This window comes from Molossus molossus, unplaced genomic scaffold (assembly GCF_014108415.1).
Source record: "Molossus molossus isolate mMolMol1 unplaced genomic scaffold, mMolMol1.p scaffold_m16_p_1, whole genome shotgun sequence".
NCBI classification, from domain to species: domain Eukaryota; kingdom Metazoa; phylum Chordata; class Mammalia; order Chiroptera; family Molossidae; genus Molossus; species Molossus molossus.
In genome coordinates, this window is record NW_023425344.1 from 244533769 (window position 1) to 244547417 (window position 13649).

A 13649-nucleotide genomic window follows, 5' to 3' on the forward strand; every position below is an offset into this window, starting at 1 on the left:
TGCTTACGCTGGGTCCAGGGACGGATGGCCTTGAGTTTAACCTTTGCATGAACCGGGTATGACTGCCTTGGAGTCAGCCTTCAAAATCAGTCGGCCTTGGCCACCTGTCATTGTCTCCTCGTCACCTCTCCGGACAACCCTTTCTCTACTTCAGAAAAAGAATTTCCAAACCACACCATCTTTCATAGACCCAAATAGAGATTTTTATTTTCAAAGGCAAAGCAGATACGTTTTAAAAGAACATGATGCAACAACAGAAACATCAAGTCGTGTTTGGGAACACGGACTTCCAGCTGGAGCAGCAGGGATGGGGTGAGACCGGCCGTGTGACTCTGAAACGCAGCGCTGATAAGGAACCTGGGTCCCCACACGTCCCTCGGGGCAGCGCTGAGAAGGAACCTGGGGTCCGCACGTCCCTGGGGGGCACTGAGAGGGAACCTGGGGTCTGCACGTCTCTGGGGGGGCGCTGAGAAGGAACCTGGGGTCCGCACGTCCCTGGGGGGCGCTGAGAAGGAACCCGGGGTCCGCACGTCCCTGGGGGGCGCTGAGAAGGAACCCGGGGTCCGCACGTCCCTGGGGGGTGCTGAGAAGGAACCCGGGGTCCGCAGGTCCCTGGGGGGCGCTGAGAAGGAACCCGGGGTCCGCAGGTCCCTGGGGGGCGCTGAGAAGGAACCCGGGGTCCGCACGTCCCTGGGGGGCGCTGAGAAGGAACCCGGGGTCCGCACGTCTCTGGGGGGTGCTGAGAGGGAACCCGGGGTCCGCAGGTCCCTGGGGGGCGCTGAGAAGGAACCCGGGGTCCACAGGTCCCTGGGGGGCGCTGAGAGGGAACCCCGGGTCCGCACGTCCCTGGGGGGCACTGATAAGGAACCCCAGGTCCACATGTCCCTCGGGCGGGGGCGGCAGGGCGGCTGCAGCGGGGTGCGGACCGGATGTGCTCACACACACATGCTCCGGGACAGTGTTTGGCTCCGACACCGCTCGCCTCCCCAGAACGTTTAATTTATTGCAAATGCATGTTTTACAAGCACAAAGAGTGTGACAGGAGTGGATGTGGGCCCGTGTATGCTGTTTACATAACAGAACATTTTAAACAATGAAGCTAATTTGCTTTTGATGCCAAAACCCAGTTACCCAGAGTCTACACACACACATTCACGCATGCACACACACACACACTCACACTCACGCACACGCACACGCACCACCATGCCGCTGCCTGGCTCCTTAGCCAGACCGGTGCAGCCCCGTGGACGGCTGATCTTGGCACCTGAAACGGAGGGAAAGCGCTCATTCCTCCAAAGCTGGAAACGTGCTGTTTCCTGCTTCTGGCCCCTTAGGTGCTCGACAGTGTGCATGGACATCACCGGTTTCTAAAACACAAGATGCACGGATGGACACACAGAGCAAGAGAGATGCGGCCCGTCTAGGACCCACTGGGCAGAGTCCTCGCTTACAAGCAGGTCATAACCAAACCGAGAAGACAGAGCAGCACCTCCAGACCGCTGGGGACGTTTCCGGAAGGCACAGACCTCAGGGGTCAGCCCCACACAAGGTATAAAATGCTGGAATCACGAACGTCCCGGGTCCAGTGTGGTCAGCCTGAGGTCCCCAGAGACCACGCGGCTGACAGTGTCTTGTCTGGAAGCCCAGGGCTGGACACAGGGCGGCCTGCCTGGCCTCTCGATGAAGATGTGTGTATAGTACACACACTCACACACAAACATACAAACATACACACGCACACACATGCACACTCATGCACACACACAACTTCCTCTGTCCGCTTCTCCTCGCCACTAAAACTCCTACAACATGCTCAGCCACGCCTCCAGGGAGGAGTCGGCTGCTCCTCAGGAACTGACTGCGCGAAGCCCACTCTGTCCCCCACCTGCCCTGCGGGAGGTGGCCTGTCTGTTCTCCAGGGGAAGGCACGCACGATGCCCACGGGAGCTGGAGAACTCGCTGGTGGGAGTGGGCACTGGGAACAAGCCCTGGGGGTCCTGCTCCAGACCAGCACCCTCCACCAGCTCACCAGCCGTGCGGCCACCTGTGGCCTGCAAAGCTGAGGCTGCAGTTCTGGGGAGAGGCCTGGACCCATCATCCCTGGGTTCAAGTCCAAACTGGCCTCTCACCAACCAGCTGGTTGCTTTTAGGCAGGCTCCTAACCCTCTCTGTGCTCTGGTTTCATCATCTAAAAACCAGATCATGATTCCCTAGCACAGGCCTTTGGAAGGAGTCAGAACCATGTCGCAGGCCCTCAGTGTGTTCCTTCCGCCCCTTTGTCACCGGCACGGGAAGGGGTTGCAGGCCTGTGTCCTGGCTGCTGAGCTCAGAAGTGAGCTTTCCTGAGAGGAAGTCCCAGACCCTGTGGGCAAGCAGGTCCCGCTGTGTGATTACTGTCTCCAGTTTGGACGAAGTGTTTAGGTACCAACCTGTGAGCAGCTGCGATGGTACCTGACGACCGAAACGCAGGTGCTGGGGACACTGTTCACGGCTCTGCCCTAAGATCTGTTTTCAGACCGTGCACTTCTGTTTTTTAATTTTCCTTTAAAAACAAATCCGCCCTTCTTACTTTGACAGACAGGAGGCATTTCTTTGGTAGCTGGAACCGAGGGAGCAATGGCGGCTGGTTTACGTCCCTGGAGTCTGGGCCTCTGCCGGAGGCCCGTGGGCCTGAGGGTGTCCTGGAACTTCCTCGGTCAAGGCCTCAGTGGTGTGAGAGAGTGGGGGGCCAGCCTGAAGAGACTCAGAGAGCCTCTTTTCCAGGACTTGTACCCAGAAGTTCCTCATGTTCCAGAAAAGGTTAAACCAGATATGAACTTCTTCCTGGCCAATAAGATGACCACAGAAGTCTGGGGGGAGCTTCGGGGAATGCTCCTAAAAAGGGGGGCAGGCTCAGCTAGCTCGTCCCCTTCTTCCTACCTGGAACCCAGATGAAAAATCGGAGGTAGAGCAAGCATCTTGGGCCACGAGGTGACTGAGGAAAAGGAGAGAGCTGCAGAAACCTGGCCCTGGCATCCTCGAGCTGAGGACACGAGGCCCACTGTCGCTCTGGACGTCTCGGAAGACGGAAGAGCAGAGTCTCATCTGTTCAGTCGAAGTTGGTGGGATACCTGTGGCTGAATCCAGGGATTTCCCTTCCAGACAGGAGCCCACCACCATCTTCTCAGAATATCCAACACCGCAAGTAGCACAGAAGGTTCCAGGACTCATGGCTCCCTCCACCCATGGCGGGAGCAGGGTGACAGAGACCGCGCCCCAGCTATAAACTGCCGAGGTCCCTCTCCACCGCGTCCAGCACTGAGCACTGGAACTGTCACTCGATGGGATCTATCCCCACTCTTGGACCTAACTCCCCGAATTCACTGGATGAACAGAAGCTGTTGGAGCCTCAGCTTCCTCACCTGTAAAATGGGCACACGTTGGAACAAGACAGTCCATAGAAGCCCTCCCCTCTCCGACAGCCTAAAACACTTGGTAATTTGGCATTTCCTCCTCCATTTTCCTGCTCCACAAGTCCTATCTGGTAATTCACCCCAATACCAGCTGTGGGGGTCAGCTTGTCTCACCCAGGTACTACACTAAGGAAAGCGTTTGTTGATTAAGAATATCCTAATTAAATTTTTTTTTTTTTTAAAGGAGGAGGCCAGCATTGAGAGTCTGTCTGATGGGAGTGGCATCAGGTACAAGATGTCAAACAGGTTTTTCTCACACAACAAATGTGACTGATTGGCATTGGGGTCCATTTGGACTGGAGGGAGGGAGGGAAAGACTCGGCGATCGGTTAGTGATGTCTGCCGCGGATGCAGTAAAGGAGGTCGGTGCCCACGTGTTTAATGCTGGGTCAGGCTCGTTGCTGACCCAGACTGGTGACAGTAAGATTAGGGTGAAGGGAGCAAAAGGACCCCTATTGGACTGAGTTCCCGTGAAAGAGGGAACAGGCTCGATCGGGACGGGGCCAGGGACACACGATGCTCGCTCGAGCTCACTGCTGCCGCCGGGGAGACAGCACACTTCAGAAGAGGCTCCTGACACTCGGGGTGCCCAGAGCAGGCAGGGACCTCGGCACAGCTCACCGGGTCTATCGCCTCCCCTGCTCTGGAAGCTTCTGCTCATTCACAGCCAAACCAATTGCTGGAAGATGCACCACACGCCTGGAAAGTCTTCCGTGGGGAAAGTGGGCCCTCAGTTTGGTATTTCCAACCGCAAGTTTAAAAATAATGCTTTTTCAATCCTCACTCAAGGAAATGTTTTCCATTGATGAGAGAGAGAAAGAGAGAATCATTGACTGGCTCTCTCCCATACGTTCCCTAAGCGGGGTTTGAACCCACAACCTGGGTATGTGCCCTGACTGGGAATTAAACCTGCAATCCTTCTGTGCACAGGATAACACTCTAACCGACTGAGCCACCCGGCCAGGGCGCAACCACACATTTTCCCCATGAGCCTGATTGTAGATTACGGATTGGGCCAGCAATAGAAATACAATGAACCTGCCGTGTTTGAGGGCCTGCACCCACCTTGTGGGCATCAGTACACCAGGGAGAAGCATCCCCAGCCCCCGCTCCCTGCTGGGAACCGCAGCCCGCTGCCGGAGGGAGGCCGAGGTTGTGAGAGATGAAGTGGGTCCCCTCACCCAGGACCCATTTTCTCTGCATCCAGGAGCGGAGCTGGGTGTCAGTAAACACACTCACTGCTGGCGTCGTTCTTGCAATTCAACAACCGCGGCTGAAGCTCCTGCCCTGTGCTAGGCACTGCGGTTCCAGCTCCAGGGGCCAGGCCCCAGGACCCCAGGACAGAGGGGTGCTCGGCTCCCAGGGGAGCCTGTGAAGTGACGGGTGTGACTCTTCCCAGAGCCCAGGGCCAGCCCTGAAGGGGAGCTGAGCGCAGGGAAGCCTCGAGGGCCATCCCCACTGGGCATGGGCAGAGACGCTTGCTCAGGAAACACCCCCAAGTCTGCAGAGGCCGAGCCCTGGAGAACCGCGAGAACCCTCCTTCCAGCTCGGGCGTTCGGGGCAGACGAACCTGGGTTCGAATCCCACGTCTGCGGGACAAGCATCTTTATATTAACAAGCCTCAGCTTCCTCCTCTCAAAAATGGAACGCAGTAACATCAAGCCCCGAGAGCTGTTGTGGGGATTCCATCATATGTGGCGTGTGAGCCTGCAGTCCCGAGCGGAAGGCGCTCTCTGTTTGAGATTCTGGCTCCCTCTGCCCCTGCGTCCAAGCCCCCCGCCCCCGCGAGTCTCCTGGCCTTGTCTGCTGCCCACACCTCCCATCTTTTCTTCATAAACACTCCCCCCACGTGTGTCTCTCTGCACGCAGAGAGCAGGGAAACTGGGCAGGGGAGTGGGAAATGGCTAAGCGGAGGGACAGCAGCTCGGACACGGACCACGCTCCTGTGTGCTTCTCTCCCTGCTCTCCTCTGCCTCCTCCTTCTTCCCCTCCCCCCCTCCTCCTTCTTCCCCTCCCCCTCCCTCCTCCTCCTCCTCTCCCTCTCTCTCTCTCTCTCTCTCTCTCTCTCACACACACACACACACACACACACACACACACACAGCCAGGCTGAGCGGTGACGGCCACCTTTCTTCCCACACCTCGCACTCTGGGGACAGAGAAAACAAACACACGCAGGTCCCACTGGGCACCTCTCACCGGGCAGAGCTCTCCACGGCTCTCGTTCATGAAGCTGGAAAATCATACAAGCCGTAATCGTCGGCACGCACTTGAAGCCACAGAGACGACACTGGGAAAGCACTAGTAAATGGTTGTTAGCATTTATATAAAGTAATGAAAATATCAGTTCTCTTAAAAAAAGACAGTTATGCAAACAAGCAGACTCTGTGGCATCGTTACTGAAGTTTAACAAATACACGCAACTCCTGTCCACCAGCCCACGTACTGCCCTTCGTCCCGCCCCACCTGGGACACGGCACTCCTGCTAACCAGCGCGGCTTTGTGGAGTTACTGACATGGGGGTGGGGGATCCCCCGGTGTGCTCTATGAGCAGGGCGCACCCTGGGGGTGGTGGTGACCTGGCCACCTGGCTGTGTGCCCATGGGCAAGTTACTGCCCCCCTCTGGGCCTCAGCCTTCTCAGCTGTGAAGTGGGGAGGGGATGGAGACAGTGGAAGGCCCCTGCCACAGCTCTGACCTCCTGGGGCGGGACTGACATAACCTGGGAGTGTCTGAGGTCTTGGGTCACGAAGCCCCCGACTTTCCAGGAAAGTGGTCACCTGTGGGTGTGGCCTTGGGGCTTGGTTTCTAAGTGGCTGGAGAAAGGTGTGCTCTTGGAGTCAGTGCCAAGTGCGTCTCCCAGCAACACCGTCTTCCTACACCGTGAACGTCCAGTTCCTTCTGGTGCCCGGGAGGCCTGGGTCCCCGTGGAGAGAGCTGTGCCCAGGCTGGGCCTGTGCTAGGAAGGAAGGGGTCAGTGTGTGCCAGGGCAGAAGGCAGGGGCATGGTGCTGGGGTCAGGGCTCTCTCGGGTCCTCAGTTTCCCCTCCCTGGGTCTAAACACTGTATGGTCCTAAGGCCTGAGGAACCCTCTGGTCCATCTGTAGCTGAGCAGACACACCGGATCTGTAGAGTGGGCACCAAGCATCTTCCAAAGAGGAGAACTTAGTGTTGATTTCGGGAAATCGGGATCCAGTTATGAAGCACTTAGGGACCTAGAGTTCCCTGGGAGAAGGGACACGTTTCGGGCTTTGGGGCCCAGCAGACTGGGCCTGCTCCCCAGATGGCGCATGGAGCCCAACTACTGGGCCCTGGTCGGAGAGGGCGGTTTGGGGCGCCTGGAGCTGGGCACTCTTGTGGGGGCACGTGTGGGATATTCTTGGTCCAGAGGACCTGCCTCTGTCCACAGTCCCTTCTGGGAGCTCCACGCTGATCTCATCCCTGTCCTGGACAGGGCTCTCCTGTCGCTTCAGCTCACGTCGGAGACGACACATCAGCCCAAGTGAGGGGTAACACATCCTCCCTGTCACGTCCAGAGCGTGCTCACCTTGCCCCCTGGAGATCTTAACAGTGAAGTCTGTCTCCTCGATTTTCTCCCTGAGCCATCTGACCGCCGCCCAAGGACTCCGCGCGACCACGGAACTGGTCTCCGGTGCCATCGGGGGCTCCGCACGCGGCCCCGTCCGCAGTGCCTCTTAGTTCGTTCTGGGCCTGCGCGTTATGGTACTTCCCTTGATGTCCTTCTCTCACCCATCACTTCTTCTTGCTGTCACTGGGCCTTCCATGGGTCATCACCCTGTCTGCCTCTACCCCACAGCATCTAACCTGCTGTCATTTTAAACACTAGACAAGCACGCTTGTTCTCTTCGTGCCTAACACAAGAGCCACCGGGCGCTCAGCGACAGGCGGGGCTGCCCGTCGGCGGCCCTCTCAGCGACGTCTGGCGCGGGGTTGGCTTCTGGTAAGAGGCTGCGTCCAAGTGACATGTTAGGGTTTCCAGGGCTGACTGCAGACCAAGGCAGAAGTGCCACACCTTCCTCCCAACTACAAGTAGATGCCATCCATGAAACTATACATACTGAGCATTTACATACAGAGCATATAAAAATTCTATACACGATTCCCTGGTCACACGTAGTACACATTTAGTATAAATAGACGAAGACAACACCGTATAAAAAGTGGTTTTGTGCTGGGAACATCGGTACAGTATTTATCCTGGGCAGCTGTGCCACCTGGCCTGCCCGTTTCCAGTGTCCCCGGTGTCCTCAGGAGGAGCCCGGGCTGACGGGAGGCTGGAGAAGAAAGTCACCTGTGAGCCCAGGGGACTAGGTGGGCGGCGGGCCACTGTAGCGGAGCATGAGCGTGAAGGAGCGGGCGAAGTTGTTGGCCAGCGTGCAGCTGCGGTCGTCCTCGCCCACGGGGAGCAGCAGCAGCAGGAGCAGCAGCAGCAGGAGGAGCAGCTGCAGGGGCAGCGCCACGCAGCACACCTTCCGGAAGAGGGCGCCGGGGCCTCGCCACCGCTGGGTCTGCGGAACCAGAGCAGGAGGCGTGAGTGGGCTGGGGGCTCTGATCGGGAGGTGGAGGGGCGAAGAGGACGCTGGGGGAGCAGCGGATCTGGGCTATCTCACCACACAGGTCTCAGTCTTCCTGTCTGCAAAGTGGGTCTAATGCCAGTTATGCCAGAAACAAAGATCTCTAGTTTTCTCAAACCATTCGGGCACGAAAGAACAAATACACAGAGTTACAGGCTCTGCCAGTTATTACGTAAATCTCTGCCTGGTTATGAGTCCTAGGTGTAAATCTTGAGAAGGTCACTCAGCTTCTCTAAACTTCGAATTTCCCATCTATAAAAAGGGGTAGTGATACCTATCCAACAAAGCTGTTGTGAGACATAAATGAGACAGGGCCTGCCCTGGCCAGTTTGGCTCAGCGGTTGGAGCGTTGGCCTGCGGTCCAGAGAGACCCGGGTTCGGTTCCCACTGAGGGCATGTACCTCGGTTGCAGTTTGTCCCGGGCCCTGGTTGGTCGTGCGGGTGGCAGCCACTCGATGTGTCCCTTCACATCGATGTTTCTCTCTCTCTCTCTCTCTCCCTCCTGCTCTATCTGAACAAAGAATGAAAAAGTGTCCTCGGGTGAGGATAAAAAAAAAAAAAAAAATGAGACAGGGCCTGCCACATAGGAGGTACTCAAAACTACCGTCATTATTATTATTATTATTATGCATCATTAATATCATCATCATCTAAATCACAATCACCACCACCACCATTATCTTCATATCATCATCACCACCGTCATGTTCATCATGTTCATCACCCTCACTTTATGCTCTTCATCCTCCTCCTTCATCACCATCTTCATCATCAACACCATCGATACCACATGAAGGTCAGTCTCATAAGTCCAAATGCCTAATGGACTTCAGTGTCCATAAAAGTGGCCAAAGGACACTTTCTAAACTCTAGAGGGATTGGCTAGGTTGTGCCTTCATGGGAGTGCAGGCCAAGAGCTGACCGCTCAGGAAAGTGGAGGCCTCCCAAGTTCTGGTGCAGCATGGTGCTGGGCAGGGCCCAGCTCTGAGAAATCAGGCTGACTAGGTTCCAGTGCAGGGTCTGTCACCCGTTTGCTATGTGACCTTGGGCAAGTTAATAACTTCTCCGAGCATCTGTTTCCTTCTCTGCAAAACTGGGATAAAACAACTTATCTCCCATTTTCCAGGATGTGGTGAGCACTCAAAGCAAAGTATATTTATACACCAATTAAAAAGTAAATCTCTTATTAGTGGTATTATTATTGTAGAATATATCTGCTGGCTCCCTGAAGAACCAAAGGTTCCCTCTCCAAGACACCAGAAGTTATAATCAAGTGATGATGATGATGTTGATGGTGGTGGCAGTGGTAATAGTGGTGAAGATGATGATGGTGAGAGTGATGATGGTGGTGGTGAGAATGAAAATGGTAGTGATGGTGAGGATGATGATGAGGATGACAGTGGTGGGATGATGATGATGGTGACGATGATGATGGTAGTGACTATGGTGATGGCGATTATAATCATGGTGGGGATGATGATGGTGATAGGAATGATGATGATGGTAGTAGGAATGATGATGGTAGTAGAGATGATGATGATGGTAGTAGGGATGATGATGATGGTAGTTGGAATGATGTGTGGGGTTAGTAAAATGGGATAATGATATTGGTGTTGGGATGATGTGGTGTAGGATGATAGATGGTAAGTGGGGATGATGATGATGGTAGGGGGATGATGATGATGGTGATGATGGTGGTGATAGGGATGATGATGATGGTAGTGGGGATGATGATGATGGTAGTGGGGATGATGATGATGGTAGTGGGGATGATGATGATGGTAGTGGGGATGATGATGATGGTAGCAGGGATGATGATGATGGTAGTGGGGATGATGATGATGGTAGTGGGGATGATGATGATGGTAGGGGGATGATGATGATGGTGATGATGGTGGAGATGATGATGATGATAGTGGGGATGATGGTGATGATGGTGGGGATGATGGTGTTGGTAGTGGGGATGATGGTGATGGTGGTGGGGATGATGGTGGGGATGATGGTGATGGTAGTAGGGATGATGGTGATGGTGGTGGGGTGGTGGTGGTGGGGTTGATGATGGTGGTGGTGGGGATGATGGTGATGGTAGTGGAGATAATGAAGGTGGTGATGATGATGATGATGATGGTGATGGTGGTGGTGGGATAATGATGGAAGTGGGGATAATGATATTGGTGGTGGGCTGATGGTGGTGGGGATGAGGAAACATTGCTAAATGCAGGTGTTCCTAGGAGGTTCTAACACGGGGACTTCTGTCTCTATTTCTCCTATCTGAGTCATCTCACCCACTCTCCTGCCCCAACTGTCTCCTCCAGATTGATAATTCTTGACTCTATGCCTCCAGCCTCAAATGTTCTCACTTACCAACGTGAAAATAGACTTCTTACAGCCCACACAGCAGAGGAGCAGTGACGCTGCATTTATTTCACAGTGATGCAAGAGCAGGGGTGAAAAGCCATCTGCCGTCAGTGCACAGAGGGGGCTCTTCCCACAGCCACGGGGCCGGGGCCAACCGGGCTGTGTGTGTGCTCTGGCCCACCCACTTGGCTCACACAGCGCTGGCTACCTCAGTCTGCAGCGGTCTAACTTGACTCCTTGACATTTCATGCTGCCTTTGCCTGATTCCAAACCTCCAAGAGTCTGAGACAGCACGCTGTCGGCCCTCCTTAGCCTGGGTTTACCCCAGAACCACAACCTGTAATTCATGGTCTCCCAAATGCAGGCTGTATTTACAAGTGTTCAGTTTCTGTTTGCCCCTCATTCTCAGAGCTAACCCTCAGCTTGGGGAAGGGAGGAGTTGTGTCTTGGCCACAATCCTCTGGGAAAACATTTTTGAAGATCTAGAGTGTTTCTGCGTTAAGAAGTGTAGACAAGCCTGGCCAGTGTGGCTCAGTTGGTTGGGCGTTGTCCCATGTACCAGGAGGTCACTGGTTTGATTCCGGGTCAGGGCACATGCCTGGGATGTGGGCTCGACCCCCAGTAGGGGGCGTGCAGGAGGCAGCCAATCAGTTTCCCTCTCATGAATGTTTGTATGTCTCTCTCCCTCTCCCTTCCTCTTTCTAAAATCAAGAAAAACATACTTATTTTTGTCAAAATAAGAAGTGTTGACAAGGGGTGGTCTTTTTCAAAGGACCCCTGCTGCCTGTCCAGTGGCTGTTTACTTAGAGTTCGCACCCTCACTTTGAGGGGCCTAAATTCCAAAGTGTTCTTTAAAATAAAAGACACATTTTAATATGAGTCTCACATGCTCAGAAAACACACACACACACACACACACACACACAAATAGGCATAAACTACGTCCTAAGATGCCAACAAAGAAACTGACCATTTCAGCTCTTCTCGGATCTGGGAGCCTCTCTGGCCCTCACGTTCCCCCAGAAAGCACTACCTGTGTTCTACCCAGTTCGAACTACCCAGAGAGAGGTGGTGTCCTCCGGAGGGGACAGCGCCCATCCACGGGGTCTGGAAGCAGAGGTTCCCAGCACGTGGTGTGGGACAGAGCAATGCTGTGGGTGGTAATGACACGCTCTCGAGTCCTTGCAGAGCCCACACAGACCCGAGACTCTGCAGTTTGACCCAATCTTCTGCCGTTGATGTGCGGGGAAAGAAACGGTTTGGAACGCTGGGTCTGACCCTGGCTCTGTGTGACCGAGGGCAGGCCATGTAACCTCTCTGAGCCTCGGTTCCGTTGCCTGTTGGGGAAATGGGAGGCTGATACCTGCCTGTCAAAGTGATTAGGATACGTGAGGCAGTGCACGCTATGGTTCACAGGCAGAGTCGGTGCCCCATACATGCTCATCACCTTCCTCCTTTAACTGATGGCCACAGGGCAGGCGGGCAGCTCCTACTAGCCCCACCAGCTTCCCCGTCTACCAGATGCCAGGGATCAGACACCATCAATCTCCCCAGCCCCATACTCTCCTTAAATGCTACCTCTTGGTGCCTAAAGGCCTTCACAACTTCCCGCCACAGGGCCTTTGCATAGGCTAGCCCTTCTGTCTGGAATACTCACTTCCCTCCTTCCTCCAGTGTACCGGGCTAGCTCCCACTGATCATTCTACTCTCAGCTTGTGAGCTGCGTCCTCAGGGAGACATTCAGGCTCCTAGACCAAAACAAGCTCCATCATACCTTCTCCTGGTGCCCAGACCTTTCTTTGGAATCCCGACTCGAGTCTGTGTGCCCCCTGACACTTGGAGGCAGGGCGTACATTAGTTTGGTTCACCGCAGTGCACCAAATACTTGCTGAGTGACTAAAATAACGAATAAAGGGCTCCTTCCCTCAGGAACCGGTCCTCAGCCCCAAGGCTGCCCAGAGGCCAAGCAGATGAGGACAGAAATAGGTTCCTGTGCTCAGTGAGGAGGTGGCTGCTGATTCCCCGCCGGGATGCATTTCAGAGGACGGGAGGGAGGGAGGCAGGTGAGCCGAGCCATGGAGGATGAAGCAGTAGAAGGAGCGAATGTCGTTAATGCTTCTCCGGGTTGCAGTTGTCAAAGACAAGTTTCCGAAACTTCACATCCCGGGTGCTAGCACAGACTCTTTCATAAGCCTGCAATGGCCAGTTGCCGCTGGCTCGGCAGATGGATGGACAGGGCCCCAGGGATGACGCAGCACGTGGTTTGAGATCTGTCCCTGGCTCTCTCCTTTTGAAGGTCAGAGACAGCACCAAGGAAACGCAAATGTGACCAGGCCCCAAAGTTGAACAGTGAATCACTGAGAAATAAACTCAAGCTAGGTCCCCTCTGCCCCCACCCCACCGGGCCATTGCCACATATGGAGAGGGGCCAGGAGGCCACTCCCCTCCCACCAAAAAGAAGGTGGTTGTGGCCCGGCCGGCGTGGCTCAGCGGCTGAGCATCGACCCATGCACCAGGAGGTCGCTGGTTCGATTCCTGGTCAAGGCACATACCCAGGTTGTGGGCCCGATCCCCAGTGGGGGGCGTGCAGGAGGCGGCCAATCGATGTTCTCTCTCATCAATGTTTCCATCTCTCTCTCCCTCTCCCTTCCTCTCTCTCTAAAGATCAATAAAAAAAAAAAAAATTTTTTTTAAAAGAAGGTGATTGTGAGTGTCAAAGACCAGGCATGCGGGAGTTCCAGCATGGTGCCTAGCACACATAGTTAGTGGGCGAGCAAGTCATCATCTAACAGAAAACTCACTGCGCTCTGAGATTGGGTACTCTAGTATCGCACCCAAGCTAAGACCCTGCTTGTGCGTTGCACCATTATTCGACATCCCACTGAGAAAAGACTAACCACCAAGAAGGAGCATCTAACTGGAGACCCCACATCATGCTGGGGTACCAAGGAGCTGCACTCGGTGTCGGGAGACGAGGACTAGTCCCGCCTCACAAAAGGGAAGAGGAAATTCGAGGTCCGATCCCGGTGCTGGGTTCACAAAGTGCTCTGCGAACGTGAACCGCAGGCTGGAGCTCCCAGAGGCTGGCTGTCTACATTTACCCAGTCAGTGTGGTCCGAGGGAAAACAAAATGAAACACACCCCGCAAGCAGAGATTTTAATGTAAAGAAATCTCAGGTGGCTAGTGTCTTGGGGGTGGGGGTGGGGCGAGCCAATCCACATCCTCCCTGGAAGGACTCAATT

General features: G+C 54.8%; 1 protein-coding gene across 7 annotated transcripts in view; it reads right to left on the reverse strand.

Moving 5' to 3' along the window:
• Positions 1-5778: 5778 nt before the first annotated feature.
• Positions 5779-13649, reverse strand: part of SYNE3 (spectrin repeat containing nuclear envelope family member 3) — a 45678-nt gene continuing 37807 nt past the window's right edge. For 4 of the 7 annotated variants that reach the window (XM_036258324.1, XM_036258303.1, XM_036258309.1 and 1 more), the window contains one exon: positions 5781-7982. In XM_036258324.1, the coding sequence (XP_036114217.1) occupies positions 7782-7982 (201 nt within the window). In that variant the 3' untranslated portion in view covers positions 5781-7781. Of the gene's footprint in view, positions 7983-13649 lie in introns of all 7 variants that reach the window. The other 3 variants (XM_036258345.1, XM_036258331.1, XM_036258315.1) reach the window with 2 other exon arrangements.